The 24,961-nt window shown below is 36.5% G+C and overlaps 3 protein-coding genes across 3 annotated transcripts; 2 read left to right on the forward strand and 1 right to left on the reverse strand.

The window, feature by feature from the left end:
• Positions 1-1,501: 1,501 nt before the first annotated feature.
• Positions 1,502-23,483, forward strand: LOC121407667 (adenosylhomocysteinase A-like). Its single transcript, XM_041598849.1, has 8 exons — positions 1,502-1,645; positions 15,373-15,563; positions 15,892-16,120; positions 17,417-17,529; positions 18,115-18,322; positions 19,812-20,017; positions 20,412-20,606; positions 21,390-23,483. The coding sequence occupies exons 1-8, from the start codon at positions 1,627-1,629 to the stop codon at positions 21,519-21,521; spliced, it is 1,293 nt and encodes a 430-aa protein (XP_041454783.1). The 5' UTR covers positions 1,502-1,626; the 3' UTR covers positions 21,522-23,483.
• Positions 2,286-7,383, forward strand: LOC121407668 (putative nuclease HARBI1). The gene is made up of 4 exons (XM_041598850.1): positions 2,286-2,849; positions 5,507-5,773; positions 6,147-6,283; positions 6,829-7,383. Exons 1-4 carry the CDS (start codon positions 2,484-2,486, stop codon positions 7,109-7,111), a joined length of 1,053 nt encoding a protein of 350 aa, XP_041454784.1. The 5' UTR covers positions 2,286-2,483; the 3' UTR covers positions 7,112-7,383.
• LOC121407669 lies at positions 8,815-13,628 on the reverse strand. The gene is made up of 5 exons (XM_041598852.1): positions 13,591-13,628; positions 11,546-11,665; positions 10,498-10,645; positions 9,692-9,804; positions 8,815-9,084 (listed from the first exon to the last, which is right to left on the reverse strand). The coding sequence occupies exons 1-5, from the start codon at positions 13,606-13,608 to the stop codon at positions 8,911-8,913; spliced, it is 573 nt and encodes a 190-aa protein (XP_041454786.1). The 5' UTR covers positions 13,609-13,628; the 3' UTR covers positions 8,815-8,910.
• Positions 23,484-24,961: the final 1,478 nt, after the last annotated feature.

Below are 24,961 nucleotides of genomic sequence, written 5' to 3' on the forward strand. Positions count from 1 at the left end.
GGAAATCGCGAGCGGAAATCGCGAGCCGAAATTTTTGATAAACTGTCATCAAAGTAGTTTGATTTAGAACATTGGGATATACATAACTCACTAATCAACATGCTAGCGTGCAGCGCTAGCTGATACGCTTTGAAAATCTGACCTGAATAGGGAACTTTTTGAGAACTTTATGGAATACAGGAAAATAATAGGTACCTGACAAATCAAATTTTGCGAGCGCGCAGCGCAAGCAGAAAATGATAATATTCAGACCATAACACAGACATTTTTACAGAGCACTTTTTAAAAATCAATTTGTAAATCAAACAAAATAATGAAAGTTATTTCCCAGCTGAAATATGTTTTGTATATTGACTTCAAAGTTTGATATTTCAAGCTCCATATTGAGCAAGATATGCAAATCCCCTAAAAGACAATAAGAGCGCGAAGCGCGAGCGAAAATTTTATATCCTAAGAAATAAATTTTTCAAAAAATTATTTTCAAAGTCTTCCCCTCATGTTATTTTATTCAATCATGTTCCTCCTCTTATGTATGCCTTTCTTCTTTTCTCCTCTCTTTTCCCTTCCTTTTCTTTTTTCCTTTCCTTTTCCCTTTTTTCTTTTTTTTTGCTCCGCCAATAGGGGGGGGGGGGGGGGGCTCGGCCCCCCCTGGATCCACCCATGTAATTGGTTGTATACCAGCTTGGCGTTTACCAGCAAAATGCTGTCCTTCCGAGTTCCTACGGGAGTTACCACAAACAGAAATGAGCAATAATAAGGGAGCCGATGATCATACTTTCGGCCCGTACTATTCTATGAAAATTGAATAATATCACATGAATTTGAGACGGCGAAACGTTTCAAATTGCTGCATTTATTAACAACTTTTAATCAAGTGCATTTTTATCATCAAATTTTAAATAAATAAAAATTATTGCAATTCAAATCAATTCAGTTCAATCTATTTTAGAGTACTGGTAAAACAATCAAGTGCACTAATACAAATGCAATACATTTATCTAAACAATGAAAACAAACTGAAGAAAAAGGGAGAAAAATGCAAAGAGAAATAACCCATAGGGGGTATTTTTTGAAATATTTGAAACTGGTGTGAACACAAAAGAAATAGTGGTGATTTCACTTGTCTTTATTTAGCGAAATTTAACAAGAAGCGAGTGAATGACTTTCTACTTCAGGCGCGCTTCAATGATGCGCTACGCAAAACCCATGGAGCTACTCCGGATCCTGTGCAATGCAGACTACTCTTCGCCATCAATTGTGGGGGAATTCCCTTCCTTCGCTCGGCTGACCTTGATCGAGGGCAGTGCTGTGCGAGATGATAAGAGTTGTAATCGAAGAGGACTGAAAGTCCTGGCGGCCGCCGAGCGAGCCGCGCGGTGTGGCTTCTCTCTAGCTCCAGGCCAGTACCGTACCATACCGTACCGTACCGGATACTGTATGTTGGACCGCACTGCTGTTCCCCGCCTCCGATATCACGTAGGGCTTCATTAGAGTAAATCTACCATCACTGAGACGTTGAGAGGAATTTGATATTCTGTCCTTTGTCCCGTTTCTCAATTTGGATAGATCTACTGACTGTCTCGTCTTAATTTTCCAGCACTACACTGTGACGTGACTGCAGCAGTCATGCCATCTTTCAAAGTTGGTAAGAAGAAAACTTGACAATAAAAATGATTGCAATTCAAAATCAATTCATTTCAATTTATTTTCCAGTCCTACTGGTGAAAAAACAACAACGAAAACTATAACAAAGTGCCGCAGTCACAGGATTATATCTTAGAGTATTGTGGTGAAGTTTCAGTTGATATACGGTAGTATTAGTAAAATAAAATGTCCTGAAGAAGAATTTGAGAAATGTCAAAAGGATCTCATATCTGCATTTTTATATGTTTTAAACTTTCATAATATCCTTTCAATATCCTACTCTACTCCTTGGTAGACTTTACTATTTGATAGGCATAATATCATGAAATTCTGGAAAAATTGAGTGCTCAATTACTGAGTCATTTTGATTTAATTTTCGATCTAAGACCAAGTCTTTGACACCGTCTTTGTCTGTGAATTTCTGTTATGTATTCTTTAATTTCATTTAATCATTATTTCTGCCAATCTGCAGAAAAGTGGTCTGTGACTGGCAGTACTATTGGTCGAGCACGGAGCACCGCTGGACTGATGGGCCGGGTTTGACCCAGACTTCAGATTAATCATTGCTGAATAACCAATTACATAGGCCTAGATATTACAAGAGATCTCATTTTTAAAGGGAAATCCAGGACCCCGTTGCATAAAACTCTAACCGGAGTTTTCTCCGGTAAAAATCTCCGGTTAGAGTGAAAACTCCGGTAAAAAATAATTAACCGTAGTTTGTCTGTTGCATAAAGAATAACCGGATTTTTTTCCGGTTACCTCCGGTTCATTTCCATAGAAACTCCGGTTAATTTTACCTTAGCTCTGAAGTTGGTGTTTAGTTAACCAGAGAATTTATGAGCACAGATTTAAAGATGGCTGCTGTACTGCATGCTCTGCAAATCGCTGCACTCAGACGGGAAAGGGTTTTCCGCGATCGGCACCATCCGCTCGACGTTTACGATGATCAGCAAATGTTCAAGTTGTATAGATTTACAAGGCAGGGATGTCTGCACATCATAGATATGATAAGTGATAGGCTGGAGCACAGAACGAGGAGGAATCGTGCACTTTCCCCATCCCTGCAAGTTTTTTTAAGTCTACGATATTACGCGACAGGTAGTGTCATGGATGACACACGGTGCATCCATGGGGTGCACCTGAGTACAGCATCGCGAACCATTCGGAGAGTAACCCTAGCCCTATGTGAACTGAAAGATGAGGTAAGTAATCAATAGAGTAATAACAATCCTTTTTTTAATTCAATACATTCAACGTATTACCATTGCATTGCCCATGTATCATGAATCTTAATTGCTTACCTACCGGTACCGGTACTCATTTACAGTCAAAACTGTCTGTCAAAACAAAGTTATACCTCAGTCGTCAGTTCTAGACTACTAAACCCTTATTTTCTAGAACCAGTTAAGAAGGAGGAATAAAAAAACAATCTATTTCAACATGTAGGGATATGTTGTTTGTGACTTACGAAGTTTTTGAAGAGATTTGGGGGTTCTTAAGACGGGCTGAACGAGAAATAAATGCTTGTGCGTTGATTATCGTTATCAATTATCCCAAACCCAGTCCCGCACGTGCAAATGCGCGTTGGGCATTACAAATATTACGAGACGATACGCACTGTCATTCAGTCAGTCGATCGACTACAGTATTGTATCAGAGCAGCCACCCCATAAGACGTTAAAAGACCAGGTAACACCGGTCAATTTATGTCAATATACTTCTAAATTTACTTACTATTTTCATTTATAATGCCATACCGTACGTACGCAGACAACCTACTCCGAAAACACTTCTATGACTGATCGATGACCACTCACACATACATGCGAAGCGTACAACCGATCGATCTATATCTCGTTTTGTTGTTGTTTGCGAGTTTGTTTTCTATGGAATGCTGAATTTGATAAAATTTGACTTACCATTAAGATCATAAAAATTATATTACAAAATAATCGATCTGTTTATAAATGGTCGATCAAAACAATTAATGAACACACAATTTCCATCCCTTCCTAATAAAAGGGTAAAATGTATTGTGCGTTACTTTTTCCATTCTTTTAATTCCCATGTATTCGTTTCTCAGAAAATTGTGAGGAAAATATGATTTTTTAAACCCTGGTTTTTTTTAATGAAACCCACGCTCTCGCCCATGAGCAAAAGCAGTCCCTTGACTCCCAACCCCTGGCGTACCTAGGATTTTCCAAAAGGGGGGCAAATATTTGGATGGAGATCTCATCTGCAAAAAAATTCACAACCAAGAAAAAAAAGGTCTTCAACCCCCAACTCGAGGATTTAATTCTTACCGGCCAGAAAAAAATTGAGAATAAAAAAAAGGGTCTTCAGGTTCAAAAGAGCTGGAAATATGTCTGTTTTCACTGCATTTTTACATTAAAAATTATTCACTTTGCTTCTCAAATGGGGGTTGGGGGGACGTCACCTGCATGAATTGTGACTCATCAGAGGTAGTGCCCCCCCCCCCTGCTTCCCTTTTCTTCAACTGTTCTCTTTTCTTGCAATTTGTTTCTCTTCCCAACCTCACTTATTACATTTTCCCTTTAATTTCCCTTTCATTTGATATTGCGCCCCGGCCTTCCGGGGGGGGGGGGGTTTCAGTGTCCCCCACCCACACGCTTTTTGAAGCACTAAAAATTGTCCCCTTTTTGCCCAAGAAAAATGACCCCTTCCAAATGCATTCGTTTTATGTATTAAAGAGCGTCCCTTTCTTGCCTTATAAATTCTCGTTTCCTTTCTTGCTCTTTTAGCGCCCATAATTTTCCTCAATTATCGTTCTTATCCCTTCTAAGTGTATTTTTAAATATAAAAAATCTTTTTAAACTCTTCTTAAGCCCGTTTTAGTTGCCCTTTTTTGTAGTGAAGTTCTAGTAGCATGTATTAATATTGGCCCCTATGCACCTTGATCAAATGCCCCATTTGAATATACCCTTATTTACTTTTGCTTAAATGCACCTTCTTTTTTAATTTGTTCAAATTTCCAGTGTTTTAATGTAACGTATTTGCAGTTAGCATCCTTTCTTTTCTTCACCCCGCCCCAACAAAAAAATACCTCCATGGACCACCAAAATAATGTTCAAGACCAAGAAAACGAAAGAAAGCAAAGAAAAGCGGTTAAATATGATATTGTTCTCAAAATATTATGTCAAACTCTATCAGAAATTAGATTTTTTTAAAACAACTGTCAAAATTTGCTTGTTCGCTTCTAGCTTTAAAGATTTTTTGCTCATATGCCATGTCTTCCCCCCTATTTATCACTCATTTGTTTGCTCAATACCCTACTACAACATACATGGTAGATGTGCTATTTTCTTAATAGGTGTTCTGTTTTTCCCCTGTGCCCCCCGCCAAATTTTCAATTTTGCTTTGCGCGCCCTGCCTGTATATATGCCCCAACACTTTCTTTCTCCTATATTTTTATTTTTTCACACTTTGTTTTCTTACTTACCCCCTTCCATTCTCTTCATGCCTCCTTCCGAATTCCTTTAATTATCCTTTTCAATCCCTTCTATATTTAGATCTCTTTCTGCCCTTATTTTCTACCCATTTCCCTTCTCCTCTCTTTTGATTTTGTTCATTACCTTCAATTATTTCTCTCCCCTTTCCCCATTTCCTTTTGAACGTTCCTTCGCTTTTTATCTCTATTTCTCAGTTCATTTTATGCCCCCTTCCTTTCTGTAATTTCCTCTCTACCTCATTTTCTTTTTTTCTTGGGGGGGGGGGTGGGGCGTAAATGACCTCAGACAAGAAGCTCTGCCTCTCCATGTTCCTATTATTAATCACATTTTATATTTATTCATGAGATGACAGTGTTTTTATGCAAGAAATTTTTTATTTTTTATGACAGGTTATCAAGTTCCCTGAAACTCTGGAGAAAGTGAGAGACACCCAAGTTTCCTTTTTTGAGGTTGCAGGATTTCCGAATATTGTTGGGGCGATCGATGGAACTCATGTTAATCTCCACGGAGCACCTCTAGGAGAAGAGGAGTACATCTATGTCAATAGAAAAGGAAGGCATTCAATAAATGTTCAGTTGATTTGCAATACCCAATACAAGATCACGAATGTTGTCGCCAGGTGGCCTGGTAGCACCCATGACAGTAGGATATTGAGGGTATGTTACATTTGAGTGTTACACTGTTGAATTGTATGCAAATTCCTGTAACGATGCTGTTCATCATTTCAATTTAAAACCCTTTAAAATTCCTGGATTGCTGTCATGCAATCTGTTTTAAAACTTTTCATAATTTCTACAATTAACATACATATATATCTTAAATTGATTCCTAATAGATAATTGTACATTAAGATATACAAATATCTTTTATAGTAATTAATAACATTTCGTACACATTTCTCAGTATCAATTTTTTTCTTCATCTTATTATATATTGTTTTTATCATTTCATTTTCACTACTTTAACCAAGTCAATCACAAACATTAATTTGTTGCCCCCTCTTTTTTCCATTTCATGAAAATACTACAGAACAGTGCAATTGGACAGCAATTCGCTAATGGTGAACTTCAGGGAATCTTGTTGGGGGATTCAGGTTATCGTTTGGAAAGATGGCTCATGACACCTGTGAGAGATCCACACACAGAAGCTGAAAGGAGATACAACAGGTGAAATGTCAAATAAATATTTTATTTAAGTATTTTTTACAACCAAATTCGGTGCTCATTCAATAATAGAAACAGCATACACCAAAAATTAATTTCAAAGTATATACACAATAATAAATACATTTGCTCCAAATGTATTTGCAACAGTACTTGAAAAAAACTATTGCTTGTCATTGGGAATAATATAATGTTCAATTCCCTGAGAAAGATATACTTCCCCCTAGTCAATTGCATGGTAATAATATGTTGCATAAATACATTTGAATATATCAATATCAATAAAAAGTTCTATGGCAAGGTCTGACATTTAAAGCCTTGGGTCAGTTAATCAAAAAGTAATATGAATGTATGATGCATGTAGTTGATTGCATGGTAATAAATAATATATTTTGTATAAATACACTTGAAATATATTAATATGAATACAAGTTATTAGGCAAGGTCTGACATTTGATGGATAAACTTGGCTTGGGTTTATTGAGTTTAGTTTCCCCAATAAAATCTCAAACAAATCTTATCACATATCTTATATCCAATGGTTTCAGAGCTCATTGCCGAACCCGGGTCGTCATCGAGATGGTCAACGGCCAGTTAAAGAATAAACTAAGATGCCTCATTGCGTCTGGCCTCCAACTATCCCCTGAAAGAGCATGTGATGTAATAGTTGCATGTTGCGTTCTGCACAATGTAAGCAAGGATCTCAGGGAGCCAAATTACCATGAAGGAGGGGAAGAAGATGTTGAATTACCACCCATTGACCAAGCTTATGATCCTGTAGGAGAAGGAGCAGCTACTAGGAGAGACATTATCGATACTTATTTCACCTAGAGTTCACTTTTCTATTCTGGAATTGAGGTGTCACTATTGCATATATTCATATTAGATCCTTTATAATCCAATTTTCAAAGATTTGGAATAGCAATTGAAATAAACATCCAAACCTACAAAATTTTACAGATCAAAGTTTGCAACAGTGATGGAAATTTAGAATAGAAATTCCAGCCAATCTTGAGCCTCCCTCTAGAAGCAAATGCATTAAAAAGAGAATGACATTGTTGGCTGCAATTATTTTGACTTTACACTGACCATTTTGCAGTGTAATGAATTTGTCCCAAAAGTTCGAGGAAGGAAAAATGGTAGTAATGAATATATTAATTTCCCATCAGGAACAGTAATTGACTGATCCAACCAACATGACTAATTTTGCTTGTTTCCTCAGTTGTGTTGCCGAAATGGTTATTAGTGGTGTCAGTATGGACTATGGCATGTCATCAATGATCAGATGCGAAGCACTTTTTTCTTCTACCAATAAAAAGTTCATTCATCTGAATGGTGGTTCTGTATTGCTTATCATCTAAAAAATGCTTTTGAGATGGATCAGAGTATGAGATGGATCAGAATACGAGATGAATCATACAGTACTAGCATTACAGAGTAACCCTATGACATCATAAAAATTCCCTTGTAGCATTTCATTGTTTTTCTGGTTTTTTTTATAGGCGCCGCTTTTCTGACGGCGGCAGCGTCAACACCAAATCTTAACCGAAAGTTTGCCATAAGGTTAATCAAGCATTACTGAACATCCTGCCTTCGTTTCAGTTCACATGACCAAGATCAAAGGTCATTTAGGGTCAATGAACTTTGGCCAAATTGAGGGAATCTGTTGAATTACCATAACTCTGAATGTTTATGGATCTGATTCATGAAACTTAGTAAAAAAGAGTAACCAAGTATCACTAAACATCTCATGCGAGTTGCAGGTCACATGACAAAAGTCAAATGCCATTGAACATAGTATTGTATCATTACATGAATGGTGTTTTTGTGAATAATTATTTTATAGTAGTTTTCAAGGTCAGCACTGCTGCTATATTGAATCGCGTGATGCAGGTGAGACTGCCAGAGGCATTCCACTTGTTGATACAATAATTTGGTAGAGCATGATGGTAACCCCCCACAGCCCAAATTTGGTGAGAATCTGTCCATGCGGGCCTCAAGGTATGACATAATACACAATTAATCCTATTGAAGTCAAATTATTATTGACCTACTTCTAAATGTTAGGAAACAGACAAATAAATAATACATTGACTTCAATGGGGCTAGTTACATATTTTTGAGTTCATATTAGGGCCCCCATGGACCGATTCCAACAAAATTTGGGTTTTTGTGAGTTTCCATCATGCTCTACCAAAATATTGTATAAAAGACAATGAAATGCAAAAATAAATGTAATGTCATTACTTCAGTAGTCTATAGCAGCATGAGTGGATTTTTTTGCAGGATAAATGTGTACCAAGAGATGCTAATGAAGAACCAAGAAGCAATTCTACCAAGAAGAAAAAAAATCTTTTGTTATCTAGTTGAAAGGATGGTCCGGGCTGAAAATATTTATATAAATACATAGAGTAGAATTCACAGAGCAAAGTGCCAAAAATTTCATGGAAATCGGATAAGAAATAACAAAGTTAATGAAGTTTCAATTTTAGCAATATTTTGTGAAAACAGTCATCCCTTTTAGAAAAAAAATCAATCATGTTTGCTCACATATTCTTGAAGGACCCCCAACATGGCATTGAGGGTCGCTAGAATGCCTTGTTGGGTCTCCAGCATTGCTTCTTGATTCCTCAGAAGCATCTCTTGATACAAATTTCCTTGTGATACCAAATTTCTTTTTTTGGGGGGGGATTTTCTTGATCTTGATCCAGATCTTCCTCTTCATCTCCCAATCTCTCCACATCGTCGTCTTCCACCTGTCCCATCTGGTGCAGAAGGTTGCATGCCTCTGTGTTTTGTGAGCACTATATGGATACGATAAATTAGAAATGAATATTAAAACAATGTAAAACTACATAATCATACTATGGTGAGATGTTTAAAGGTAAAAGTCAGTAGTTGCAGCAAACAATTATTTCATGAGAAAGACTCTGAAATCAAGGTTAATTGTCACAATATTATCTTAGATCTAGATCTGGTACATTAATGTACACTTATCCTTGTAAAATCTTTAAATCTTAGCTCGTAATTGACAATTCTGGTGATCATTAACACAGAAAAGCATTATGTGGGACACTGTATTAATATTGCTTCGAAAAAATGGCGACATTTCATGGAATTCTGTGATTATTTTGCTCATTTCTCAGCAATTATGCATTCATATTTTTGGAGGTAGACTTGATAAGAACAACGCACAGGATATCTTTCCTCCCAAAAGTGGAACGCCTTGATAACCCTCATGTCCATGTTGCATGAAATAGATCAATTTACTTTAAAAGTTACATCATTTCATAACTTAACCTTGTTTTAGAAATCAACGTTGATAACAAAAAGCTCAGCTAACATAGGTTGAACATTTTACTTCCACTTTGCAACTAACTTTCCAAATACCCATAAATAATTAATACTTACTGGTTGAGTTGCCCCAGTCTCACTATTTTGCCCTTTTATGCCATGTAAGGCTTTGTCCGATATGGTGAGTAGTACCTCTTCCAACATAGGCTTGAACCTGTAGGAGCCTCCGCCTGTACGAAAAAAGGTATGCATTTATCAATATCATGCCTAATACACCCCTCCCTACCCAACAAAATAAAATATATGAGTAAACAGTTCCTCTGCAATAATTTTTAGTGTTAATTATACAAGGAAATTCAAGTTTTTCAAAAATAGTTATCATTAATTACGACTATTAAATTCAAAATACATTGTTTAGAGTGCTGGAATATTCCGCTTATTAAGCGGAATTAAGCCTTAAAATGAGACCAAATTGGATCTCTAGCCTGTCTACAGTCTAGCAAACTTATATCAAGGTTTTAAGAGTTGAAAAGTATATTTTCCATAATCTTTGGGGGAAATGCCACAAAACCACCTTTTGCAGGATGAGTTCAAGATCTGTGGTCATAAAAAGAAAAATCAATTTCATACTAGAATTTTTTTCAAGTAAAATTGTTCAGGAATGTTACAAAAAATATTAACCACCATAATTAAAATTATATGAACTTCTAGTAATTAGAGCAACATGATTTAATTACATTTAATAAGCACACAAATTCTAAATAATATGTAATTTTTTGTTGTGATCCACAGTCAAGATCTAAGGGGACCATAACAACACCATCCTACCCCATCCCCCCCTTGGACCGACAAGACTCATTACACCCTTTAACGATTGGAGTAAAAATGTCTTCTTCCATTTGTTACGAGAAAGGTAGGCTTACCAGTCTTCTTCTTATCATCCTCATATTTTTTGGCCCTTTTCTTTAGGTCGGACCATGCCTTACGCACGTCATCCCCACTCCTGGGGCATCCGGTCGCTGAAAGCTGCTTAGCAATATTTTCCCAAGCTTGTTTGCGCTGATCAGAGACCTGCATTTAACAAAGGAGGAAAATGTATTGTCATTTTCAAGCATTTGAAATTTATTACATTGGCATTGCAGGAAACAACACACCATACACTTGTACAATAAAAAAAAAACAAGTGGAATGCCTCTTGCAGTCTCACCTGCATTACTCAATTCGGTCATAAAAACTGTTACAAATTATGACTAACGCATAAATACAAATAAAAACAAAAATTAGGGGAGGTCCACTTGAAATTTTGGGATGGATAAAAGTAAAAATTTGACAAGCCCCCCCCAAAAAAAAGTTATCAACCTAAATTTTAGAAGTGGATCAACTGAATAAGGTCATCAACTTAAATGTTAGGGGGGACCACAAACATTTCAGGGGGCCTGTGTGAATTTATGGGGGAACGCAGGAAACAAAATTGACAAGCAAAAAGAAAGGTTATCAACAAAATATTTTGTGGGGGCCATCCCCCACCTCAAATTTAAGGGGGGGGGACACGTCCCCCTGCTTCCGCCGCCCATGCTAGTGTTTTATCTTGCTATAAGCTTCATTTTAAAATGATGTCAGTCAGATTTCACCTCTGCTGACCTCTAGAGGTAAACTACCTTAAGGTCAACAACCTCAAAATATCAGAATATTGAGGCTTTGCATAATTAGTTCATGGTAAATATTGTTATGTTGCAAAAATAGTCATTGAATATTGACTTTTAATGTCTCTCGATATTCTAGAGAAAATAGTGAGTATAATTTTGTCCCTTGAGGGCTGTCCAAAACAACAATTCATACTTGATTACCTTTTATGTAAGTTTTGAAGAGTGCAGATTGTGATAAAAATATGGCCACAAATAGTATTGTGTTTAATTCTGGCTAGATCTGTGCCTGCTTCATATTTCTAGAAGAAAAAGGTAAATACCTTACCCTATCAGTGGGAGACAAAGGCTTTCCGAAGAGCACAGACCTCTTTTCCCTGACATATGCGCACAGAATTTGGATATGCTGCTCTGTCATATTTTCACGCTTTCGTTTGGTTGGCGTTTTCTGCAATGAAGAAGAAATTTTATTTTAAGAAACCCCCAAAACAAAAGTAACACTGAAATATGACCATGAAATTAAATCACAAAAACATTAAAGGGGAAGTTCACCCAGAAGAAAACTTTGTTGTAAAAATAGCAGAAAAAATAGTAAAATATATTGGTGAAGGTTTGAGGAAAATCTGTTAAAGAGTAAAAAAGTTATTAGAGTTCAAAGTTTTGGATTTGTGACGTCATAAACGAGCAGCTGCCCCATGTGTTATGTAATATAAAATACATGAAATTCAAATTTTGTATGGTTCCTGATGCCTTAATTTTGTTTTCTATTCATGATCGGGTGTGAAATGATTTGCCTATTGATATACAAAAGGTAGAGTGAAAACAATTTTCTGAGAAAATAACTTTTCATTGATTTTTTACCATTTGCTATGTAGGAATGCTGCTCGCATATGAAGTCACAAATCAAATTATTAAAATTCTAATAACTTTTTAATCACTTGATGATTTTTTTCTCAAACCTTTGGGAATATTTTTTATTTTTTCTGCTATTTTTACAATAAACTTTTTGTCAGGGTGAACTTCCCCTTTAAGAATGATAATTTTTCTTTAAATCTACTTGTCAATGAAAGTCCCCCCCCCCCCCGGCCTAGTAGATCTACTTCTCCTTTAAAAATATCAATTACAAGTAGATCTAAGTCTACATCAACAAAAATATTATAAAAATGTAATTAATTATGTAACTGATCAATTACTTTGTAATTTTCGGTCTATATATGTCAAGGAGAGGGGAGGTTTTGATTGTAAGATGTTAACTTCCATATGCACCCCCACCCCCAGCTAGAATTGAAAATAAAATTATGGAGGTTGAAAATAATAATAATCTGGAGGTTACATGGTTGAGATTTCTTAAATGAGCAAACTGTTGGGGAAGTCTTTAGTAGTGCGAGCCTGCATGTGTAATCTTGTCGGCAATTCAGAGGACGGGTTTTGTCCAGATTTTAATTTGTATAATAATATGTAGGCCCTATCGGTGAGTGAGCCAACGCAGCTACTTCAGCGGAACAACCAAAATACAGAGACTGATGCTTTCGGTCTAATTTTTGTGAGGCCAACCATCGGTAAAATATGATATTGACCCAGATCTGGTGTTCCACAGACTCTTCCTAATTCAAAAAATATAATTAAAAGAATACAACCTACTTTAGACTAATTAAAGCCTAGTCATATGATGAATAAATACATTAGAATACAAATGACAGTGTTATTATCTTAGTTGAGTGTAAACACAAGTGAGCATTTATCCCCCAAGGATTAAAAAAAAATAATAAGCCAACCATTGGCAACAAGTCTAAGGACAATGTTATAGCAATGTGGAGTCTACATTGGATGATTACAACACAAATTCAATTTGGTTTCGATACATGATGAAATTGACATTTTGAACTGAAAATGAATCATGTCTTATTTCGTGATCGACCTCATTCCTCAGGCTCAAGTCTACTCTGACTCTGACTCACTCTGCTGAGCATGAATTGGTCAGAGATAGAATATCGATATTATAAATAAACAGTATCTGAAATCATAGTATCATCAAGAATTTATAAAACCATAAACAGATAAAGACCTAAGTTAAAAATTCGGCCGTTACGACATCGAACGTCTACTACTACTAATAAACTGCATCCCTTCCATACACGGCCACCTCTACGCCAGAGCTCCGGCGGAGAGGGGCACCATTACTCCGCTAAACTACGGTGTGAGCATCAGCTACAATTGGATTTGTTTGGGCGAAAACCACCGCGCCGTGATGATTAGCCGGGGATAAAATGATACATATTTTCAGCAGAATGGATGAATCTAATAGTTATTATTTCAAAAACTGTATTTCATGATACAATGAACAAAAATAACGTATTTTTAAAAATAAATTACCTCATTTGGTGAAGCCATTTCGTTGACGTTGCTAGCAGACAATCGATAATCGCAAGTTTACACGGGCGCAATTATTTTTTACCCAAATTTCAGTGCGCATCCTCGTTCACGAATATTCGTGGTTAATAAAACTCTGGTTACCAACCTGAGTTTTCCAAAGTCTTTATGCAATCGATTTTTCAATCTCAGGTAGCCAACCTGAGAAATCTACGGTACCCGAGTTTTCAACCTTAGAAATCTCAGGTTAGAAAAAAAGTTTTATGCAACGGGCCCCAGCCTTGGCCATAAAATGTTGTGTTGGGAAGGAGAAAAATAAATTAAACAGAATGGTGAAAGTTTGAAAGAAATTGGACAAGCAATAAGAAAGTTATAGCTGCTTTAAAATTGAGATCACTAATACTATGTAGATTTCAAATTGGCAACTGGGTAAGTAAATTATGACAAGGGGCAAGGACAACTTTCCCATAGGCCATGTACTTTATTATCAGGGATTTGTGGTTTTCTCCTAAGTACCCATTCCCCTGGGGCAGTAATCTAAATATAACCCATTTAGTATATTGTTTTATGTCCTCATGAAAGAAAAATATAATTTGAAATAAAACTTTTGGGAAAAAGGACATTTTAGCCATAATATGTATTGGAGTACATGGAAGAGTAGTCCTTGCCTTACATCACTATGACATCCCATATGCGGCCAATTTGAAATCTCCATGGGTATAGTGATTACCAATATTTACAACTTTTAAAAATTCATATCTTTCTTTTTGTTTGTCCAATATTGTTCAAACTTTCACCTATCAACTTGTCTGATTTTTCTTTTCCTTATAAAAACAAGTTTTTATTTGGGTTGGATTCCCCTTTAAGTAGATGGGCTAATAGGCTACATCACAGCAAAATGAATTCTTGGTAGATCGATCTATAAGTTTGGTTGTATTTAATTTTCAAGACCTCAATTTACAAAGGTTTAAACTGAAATGTGGCACACTAGTTGTCTAAGATAGCCTATAGGTAAAAATAAAACACACAACTGGGTTGAATTTTGTTAGAGTTTATGCTTAGGGTTCCATGTTGGGGGCTTAACCTCTCCAGTGTTTAAACTCTGTGAATCAATGCAAAAGAATCAAATGACAAAGGTGTATTGACATTGTGTGTGCATTTGAATAACAATACAAATTCAATTGCAATAAAAGCAGGGTGTATTTGCAGTTGGCTGGTATGACCATCCCTGATTCTGTTCAGACAATTCCCCTGGAGTAAAGCTTATCGGGGGGGGGGGTTGGCTTCCCCAGGATTACATCCCCCAACCTGGGTTGTGGGGGGGGGGGTGGCCCGGAGAGCAGCTCTTCTTTAATTGCCACATTTCAAAAATGACAACTCACACAGAGTCCTCGAGGGGGGGGGGATGGTTCATGCCATTGCTAGTTGTCTCTGTATCAACCCTTTAAAAATTATGGACCGAAATGGGTGCATGAACTGTCCAGGCACTCTGACCTTCATGTAGAGCTGCCTCTTCAGCTTGCAATACCACGGAAACTTTTACATCCATGGGCAAAGATATTTTAGATACATATGAATACTTTACTGGAATTAATTTTTGCTAATATTATTGAGGAATCTTCATATGGGTCTGACCTATTTTCACCTCTTTTTTTGTTTGCATTGATATTGAAAAAAATATAGATATTTTGCCTTTTTATTGCTAGTTGCCAGTTGAAAACAGGAAATTGTGTTCATGGTTGTTACCATTAGGCCTTACTATCTTCTTGATATGATCTTGTACAGCTGACATCAGCCTGGCCGAGTTTGGCCGCAAGGAGATGGAGCTTGCAGAAAATGAGATGCCTGGTTTGATGGAGATGAGGAAGAAGTATGGACCCAGCAAGCCACTCAAAGGTGCCCGTATTGCTGGATGTCTTCACATGACCATTCAGACAGCTGTTCTTATTGAAACTCTCACAGAGCTTGGAGCTGAGGTAATTGCATTTATCAGTTGTAAGTCTATGATAAACTGTTTAAAAGTAAATGGTTATTAGTTAACAAAAAAGAAAGAAAGAACAACGAGAGGTTCAAGTTTCACAATTAGATTACCATTTCGTAGTCTGAAAGTTAATGCTGGCCTTCAAAAACTTTGGGAAATGTAAAATTGTCACTTTGCTTCCAAGTAAGTGTGTTTGAACTTTTAAGATGCATTTATTTATTATGATATGGTCACATCATATGAAACATCAGTGCCAAATAATTATTAGAGATGGCAATATTCTAAAATAGTTATAACTTTCTTCCCCAAATTACAATGGACAGGTCCAATGGTCCAGTAGCAATGTATTCTCCACCCAGGACCATGCGGCTGCTGCCATTGCGAAGTCGGGGGTGCCAGTCTATGCCTGGAAGGGTGAGACTGATGAGGAGTTAGTATGGTGTATAGAGCAGACATTGATGTTCAAGGATGGTCAACCCTTAAACATGATTCTTGATGATGGTAGTAACTTGGTCTCCTTGATTCACAAGAAACATCCTGAATTGTTAAAAGGTAAGACTTCCTAAATTAAACAAAAAATGCATCAATTTTGATACAGGTGGTAAATACCAAAATAAAACTTCAGAGATATCATTCCATTAATATTTAATGGTATTTTCAAACCTAAAGTTGAGTAAAGTTAGATCTACATCTTTGTTTCAATTTGTATATGAAATCAAATACTATGTGTCACGATACAAGCACTTCAAAATTATAGAGATTTTAAAAAAAAGGAAACTCATGCAATATTTCACAATCAATTGATTGACTTCCTTTGGCAAATGAATGTCTTGTTGAAGGGAAGGCCTGTATGATGTGATTTCACGGGCCTAATCACTAGTGGCAGGCCATAGATATTTTTTTTATTTTGATATGGCTGATTGACAAAGTGTATGCATATGATTGTCCATCTAACACTGATTCTATTTTTGGTAATTACTGAACTTCCTTTTCCCAAATTGGGAAGAAATATCACCAATTTTGGACTATATTTTGACTGGCGGAAGGATTAGGGCTATTTTGCTGTTTGAGGTGATGAATCTGCTCCCCGACGATGTCTTCAAACACGCCAATTTATTTTTAAAATGAGCCGGTCGAGGGACCCTTTTCTGGTCAGATATGGATTGCCAGATATATATCCTATCCACTGGTAGTAAACATTCGACCCCCGAATTTCATCCTTATTTTTTATGAATTTTTTAAAGTGCCAATTTAACACATGAGTCTATGGGGAATGAATTAGGCCTGTGATACCTTACAGGTTTCACGGGCCTAATCACTAGTGGCAGGCCATAGATATTCATTCGAGCCAACCCATTGCTATTTTTTTATTTTGATATGGCTGATTGACAAAGTGTATGCATATGATTGTCCATCTAACACTGATTCTATTTTTGGTAATTACTGAACTTCCTTTTCCCAAATTGGGAAGAAATATCACCAATTTTGGACTATATTTTGACTGGCGGAAGGATTAGGGCTATTTTGCTGTTTGAGGTGATGAATCTGCTCCCCCCGACGATGTCTTCAAACACGCCAATTTATTTTTAAAATGAGCCGGTCGAGGGACCCTTTTCTGGTCAGATATGGATTGCCAGATATATATCCTATCCACTGGTAGTAAACATTCGACCCCCGAATTTCATCCTTATTTTTTATGAATTATGCCAATTTAACACATGAGTCTATGGGGAATGAATTAGGCCTGTGAGACCATGTGAGAGATTGTAGATTTTGTGCACACAGGACCAAAGAGATAAATTCACTGATATATTGCATTGCTCTTGTGTGATTTTTACTTTATTGTAGGTATCAGAGGTGCTTCTGAAGAGACCACAGCTGGCATACACAGTCTTAATAAGCTTACAAAGGAAGGTAGTCTTAAACTGCCTGTCATCAACGTGAATGACTCTGTCACAAAGGTAGATTTTGCTATCCTCTTATCTAGTTTAGATTTATAATTTAATATGTCTCATGACAATAATTAAAAACATATACAACACAAGTAATGATATCATAATAAATGACAATGCGTATGAATATGTGAACAAAATAACTAGTACAAGGCTAAGGGGAAAATGATAAAAGTTAAACTAAGAAGAAGCCAGGCTTATGAACAATTAGATCTTCTCTTGTAAATAATTGGAAATTATTTGTGGCTTATTTTCTGCTTTTACTTATAAAAAATATCAAATACCCCCTGCTGGAAAACAAACCCATTTGTCAAGTACCCATCGGCAATTTGTAATTGTATCTTATAGTTCATTTATGATGACTCTGAAATAGTGGTGTCGAGCTGGCTGGGCCAATAATCAAAACAATGAGCACTTTCAAATATTTTCTTTCTCTTCATAATTTGCAGTGTTAGTTAGGTTTGGCATAAACTAGAGAAAATCACTGCAGAGATTTGTTTTTTGATTTTTTTTTTTAATTCATGCAAATTTAAGAGATGTTGGCCATGAGAAGAGTTAAATATAATGTCCCAGTCTATTCATCTCAAAATGCAGAGCAAGTTTGACAACCTGTATGGCTGTCGTGAATCTCTTGTCGATGGCATCAAGAGGGCGACGGATATCATGCTTGCTGGCAAGATCTGTGTAGTTGCTGGTTACGGTGACGTGGGCAAAGGAAGTGCCCAGTCCTTGAGAGCTTTCGGTGCCCGTGTACTCATCACGGAGGTGGATCCCATCAACGCTCTTCAGGCTTCCATGGAAGGTCTGTAGCATTCAATGCTCCCTCAAAATTACCCTTGTTTTCATCAGGTTTAAATTTTGGGACAATTCCATGAAATTATCCACCTTTTTGTAAATCCAACCTCCAGTTTTCTCCATGCCTACTTTGCTGCTAAAGCCATGATAAAAATTAAAAATAAAAGCATCTCAACATATGAACTAGAAAACTGATACAAATTGCCGTGGGAAGGTCTCACATGTAGTGATCGAAGATGCGTGTTCTATGAAATTACCCATTTAATTTATTTGTGCAATGAAACTGAATGCTCAACAATGAACAGTTCATCACAAGAACGTATTGGTCACAGAAATAATTGTTCACAGATCCACAGAGTCTACTTTTATGACGTGAAATTAGGTTGGTGCTAGAAGATGCCTGCACTCAGATACCCATATAATAATGTCGTACAGCTATTATAACTTGCGATTAATGTAAACTACCATGAAAAGCATGAGTGTGATGGGCTGCAGAGCCCAGCTACATGTATCATGGTAGTTGACAATAATGGCAAAAATTGACGTATTTGTAACTCTATGACCCGTACTCATTGTACTTAATCATGAACTATGCATATTTTGTATGTGCACTTATTTCGTTGCGTACACTAAGAAAAATCCAATTAAATGTGGGATTTTGGTAAAGATCGTTGAAAGGGAATCATGATAGTCTGCGTAAATCCTAGTTTGAGAATACAGGCCTTTATGATTCAGGCCCCTTAAAAAGATGATGATTTTACAACATAGTAAACTTTCATTTGTGATACTCTCATTGGGAGAGATAAGATTTTATTGCATATAATTTATGATTAAAGGTAGAACTTTCATAATTTTGAAACCTAGCAGATAGACTAGCTGTGAAGCAGGCTGTTATTCTGATCTTGTAATTATCCAAACATGTGAACAAATGGTAAATTGCCGATTGGTCCACTGCCAACTCGTCCACTCACTACGTGGTCTACCTTCATTTAGTATAATGCCATTCGGTCCACCAGCATTTCATCTACCATTTGGTCTAATAACCATTTGGCCCAATCATCACTTCGTCTAATCACCAGTTTGTCTATGACTTTATTTTTTTGAATAACCAGTTCTAATATTTCTTTTGTTTTCATTCATTTTGCCCAATTAACACTTAGTCTAATAGACCAAATGGTAAATGGACGAAATGGCTATTGGACCAACTGGTTATTAGACATAATGGTGAGTGGACGAGATGGCAATTAGACCATGTGGATATTGGACTAACTGTTGGTAGACCAGGTGATAGTAGACAAGTTGGCAATTGGACGAATTGGCATTGGACCAAATGAATATAAACCAAACCAATCGGGCATTGTACAATTAGCAAATTGGTTTATTCATAACCAAAACGTATATAGCAATGACTGCAAAATTTCAAAACAGTGTGTTACTTTAATAATGTGTACCCCTGATAATTTGGAATTGGTCGCTCATTTATCTTACTTGACCAGGTTATCAAGTTACGTCCATGGAAGAGGCCTGCAAACTGGGCCACATTTTTGTCACAACCACTGGATGTCAAAATGTCCTAAGTGGCCAACATTTCCTAGAGATGCCTAATGATGCCATTGTCTGCAACATTGGACATTTCAGTACCGAGTTTGATGTGTCATGGCTTAACAGAAATGCAGTTGAGAAGGATACCATCAAACCACAGGTAAATAGAGCCAAGTGAAAGAAATAAAAATAAAAAGTCATTATTTTATAGCAAATACCACTTTATGAAAGAAAGATTCACACAAGAGAACAAACATTTCTGTAATAGTCAGTAGACAAAGGCATAATCTTTTAACCAGACTTTCTTTCTTTTTTTGATTTGTCATTTTCTCATGGAACTTTGTTTTGTGTCTCATAATTAAAATATTGAAATTTTTATGAAAATTGTAGTAGATTATTGTAGTATTTTCCAAGTTATCATTGATATAGTGTTTGTATCGAAACTATTTTAGGGCAGAAGATATTACACCCATATATAAAATTCTAACAAGATTCCTGTTTTGTTTGAATGGGAGAAAACTAAAATTGACATTGTCAATATGTTTCATTCTTAGGTAGACCGTTACAAGCTGGAGAATGGCAGACACATTATTGTTCTAGCCGAGGGCAGCCTTGTTAATTTGGGCTGTGCCATGGGACACCCCAGCTTTGTCATGTCTACATCCTTCACGAACCAAGTCCTGGCCCAGTTAGAGATTTGGACCAATACTGGGGCCTATGGTGTTGGTGTCCATCGGCTTCCCAAGAAGGTATATCTGGTGATGTTGATGATGGTGTTGGATGGTGATAATGATGATGATGGTGATCTTGATAGTGATGATGGGGATGATGATAGTGATGGTGATGATGATAATGGTGATGATGATGGTGATGATGGTAGTGATGATGAAGGTGATGATGATGGTGATGATGATGCTGATGCTGGTGCTGATGACTACCTTTTTTCAATTGATAATTTTGTAAGAGCAACAACAAAGTGTTTAGTAGTGTTTGGTATTTAGCAAGGGTCAAATGATATCCAATTAATTTGAAGCATGACAATGCAATAGAAGCTTTCCCAAATCACAAATTAATGTGACCTACAAGTTGTGTCATAAAAACAGAAAAATGTCATTTGCGAAAGTTGATCTAGAACTGATTATAAAATGCCTCATTACATTTACATGTATGTCGGGTATAATATGATGGTGTATACAGGGTTAGATGATTCTTTCATCCATTTATGTTTTATAAAGTCAAATGTGTGCTTGAAATGTTGCTTTAATAGGCCCATAGGAAGTAGGGAGTTCAGGGGAGCATTTCATCCAAATTTTTGTTTGACAAGTTTTCATATCTAACAACTTCCCTTGATTTTGATTGATTGGCTGAGAAGCATTATTACTATAGTAACTGTCGGATAAAACGTCCAACAGACCCTTCCATGAAATGCCCCCAGAAGTAATTGTAATTATATGATTAGGTAGCTAGGTCTCGCCTAGCTCTGTATATGTATCATATTTATTTTTTTCTTCTCTCTTTTTGAAATAATTCAGCTTGACGAAGAAGTTGCCCGTCTTCATCTAGATCACCTCGGGATCAAACTGACCTGTCTTACAGATTCTCAGTCCAAGTACCTTGGAATTCCTAAAGCAGGACCCTACAAACCTGAGCACTATCGGTACTAGCCTTAAAGACTTGCTCTAAATCAGCCTCATGATCATCAGCTTCTCACTTTTAATGTATATAAGTGAAATTTTAAATTACTTCACCATGGCATCTCGCACTGATACACAGAATGTTTTATCAAGGGATAGCTTTGAAGCTGCTGAAAGAGATTACTCTTCAAGCTTTGGATGTTTTGAAACAGGCGCTACAACCTATGAGACTGGCCCTGCAAATAGTATTGTTAATAGCCATACAGATTAAAATATCTGGTTTTATTATAATAATAATTATAGACAATAATAGACAGGCTGTAGCTTAAGCAGCCTTCCAGCGTTCAGTGCATTTCAAGGAATAGATTCATGCCAGGTACCCATTCACCTCAAATGGGTTGATTGCAGCACAATGTGGATAACTCTCTTGAAGAAGGAGAGTAAAGTACACCATGGCTGGGATTTGAACCCACGACCCTCTGTTTCAAAGTCCGGAGATCAATCCACTGGGCCACAACGCTCCACATTCTACATTCCCATTATACATTCAAGTTCAAGTAAAAGTAAAAGCTACTACATTTCATTTCAGAACAACTCATCAAGTACATTCTCAGTCCTATTCATTCTTACAATGTGGGTGATAGTGACTTTTACCATGGGTGATTTCAAGTACGGTGTTGAAAGCTGGTGTTGGTGTTGTGACAACGCCAACACCAGCCACAACACCGTACTTGAAATCCGGCTGGTGTTGGGATTGACCTCATAAAATATGACGTATTTCCGGCTGTTTGTGTTGAAGAATGGTGTTGAATATCGTCTGCTAAACCCAGCACTGCGGCTGGTGTTGACGATCTACGTGCAATTTCCCCATTCACCAACACCAACCCCCAGGGATTGGGAAAATCATGATTTCAAGTTCGGTGTTGGTGTTGGCAATCTCAAGCTCGTGAACAGGCGGCGAACACGATGAAACATCCCCGTAAAATTTACTATTACCGTTAAGATGAGTTCAAATTATTTGAGCTTTATATATTTTGATGAAGAATAATGTTCACTCTTTCAAATTCTTAAATAAATTATAGCATTTGTATTCTGTACGATGAGAATTTGATGCATTTTTCTCCGATTTCATTTTCGTAGTCGAGACTTCTCGCGTGAAGTTGAGATGATTTAGCAACGCAGCGCAGATCTAGAGGCATGACGTCATGTGCTATCGATAAACGCAACTGGTATCGTTCCTCTGAACTCAGCTCGGTGTTGGAGCTCGGTTCAGCGGACTTTTTACGCTTTCAACACCGAACACTGTACTTGAAATCACCCCATGTATGGTTGAGTGCTGGCACTTTTAGCCTAAAGGAGGATTAAAGTGACCTGTCTTACATAACAGTGGAGGTTTCTCGGTGTAGTGGTTCAGTCTCTTGATTCTTAAACCAAGGGTTGTGGATTCGAGTCCCACCCAGCGCTAATGTCCTTTGGCAAGGCACTTATCCACGTTCATCACTCTCCACCCAGGTGTTAAATAGGTACCTGGTAGGAAGTGAAAATCACTGTGATTAGATTGGCATGAGTGCATGATAAATGGTTGCCTGGCCAGGATACTCCCCAGGGAGTGGAGATGGTGCACTTTTTGTGTGGAACTGTGATGGATCCTATGACCGTGGTAATAATAATTACAATGTAAAGCACTTAGAAACCAACGTATGAACTGCTATATAAATGTAACTATTATCATATTCCCAATAGTATTATGAATTAATATTGGCAATTTGGATAAAGAAGTTTCCAGGCTCTACATATCCTTGGTTCTGATTATTAAAGTGATTGATAAATACTTGACTTTTAATATTCAAATAGATAGTTTTGGATGCCAGAAATATATTGGCACATGCAAGCTTTCAAGATTTCTTTTATTCATATTCTCTTTCAAACTACTGCCAATTCATCAAAATGGCCCTCATTTTGGAAAACAGGATCAAATTTTTTTGATTTATTTGTATATATATTTATTATTTATGATATTTTGTTAATAAAGTTTGGGATATTTTTGTATTAGATCCTTCAAATATTGCACAGGAACCATGAAAACGATTGAAATTTATGATTCAAAATTCTGCATTCCTATTTGTAATTGGTAATATTGCAGCATAAAAACGGGACTAGCGGGGTAGCATTCTACTTCTCAGGCATTCTCACAGAACCCAGTTCACATCTCTCTATCGGATTCGATCACTTCAGTATAGTGTGTACGCAACCCATGTGACTCACCATATGTGTCTTTTGATCCTTTATCATTCACACCCAAATGAAACTAGAACAGGGTAAAGGGAATCTTTCGAGATATCTGAAATGAATTGTAATGACATTGTTCTGAGTACTTTTCTTAACATGTCTTCTCTTTATGACAGCTCATCACAATCTGCCAAAATTATACTGCAGCCACGTTTTACTCACCACCCCACCCTCAACTGGCCGTAAGCCAGTTATGTTACAGTGTAATATGAGACAATTTTTTTGTTAACATCAGACCCATTAATATCTGATAGATTAGTTTTAGGTTGTTAAAGGTAGCATAAGTAAATTTATTATTTCATGTAAAAATGTTTGGTTTTATTTGTAAGTACATGGTATTGAACATTTTGCAGGAAGTTGGTGAAGTTGTACAAAAATTTTGTAAATTTGATTTAAATTATTAAATGAAATTTTATAATGTATATGTAAATAGAAACACTAAATAATTTAATTTTTTCACACAAGATTGATATATTTTTGACATAAAATCTGAAATTTAAACAATCACCACAAACAATTAATGCTTATTTGTTAGCAGTTATGTACAATAAAAACTATATAATTTTGTTACATCAAAAGTATAAGCAAGTATTTAGCAATAATGGTTGAATATGTGTGGTTAATGTCTTTGTGCCTTAAATGCTTTAATAAATGCTTAGATAAATCATATAATTATTTTTTGTCATGAATCAGCATGAGCTCTCAATAAGCCAGTTTGTTGTTCCATTCTGCTCTTGATTTGGATCCCATCTTTCAAAAGTTGCGATTGATCCAATCAACCACAACTATGGAAAGCCGGCAATGTCAAAATCTAAAATGCATATTTATTCAAATTGTTTTTAGATATGATGTATATTCATACATTCTTCATTTTCTTGACAATTCACAGAGTACACTGTGCAAATTTTCTGAAGAAAAAGTTATGACATTGGTGGATTTCCATATAGTTGACATTGAATGAATCAATCATAAGTCTTTGTAAGACGGGCTTAGAAAAATCTGCACATTATCAGAAGAAGGTCATTTGTACTGAGGTAACATGGTGGTTTAAGATTTAAAGGAAACCAAAACCCAAGAAAAGAATCAATCTTATAGGAAAGAGTAAAACGAAAGGAACAATTTAAAACAAGTTTCATCAAAATCGGTTATGAAATAAGCAAGTTATGGAAATTTAAAATTCT

Source organism: Lytechinus variegatus, chromosome 2 (genome assembly GCF_018143015.1).
Source record: "Lytechinus variegatus isolate NC3 chromosome 2, Lvar_3.0, whole genome shotgun sequence".
NCBI classification, from domain to species: domain Eukaryota; kingdom Metazoa; phylum Echinodermata; class Echinoidea; order Temnopleuroida; family Toxopneustidae; genus Lytechinus; species Lytechinus variegatus.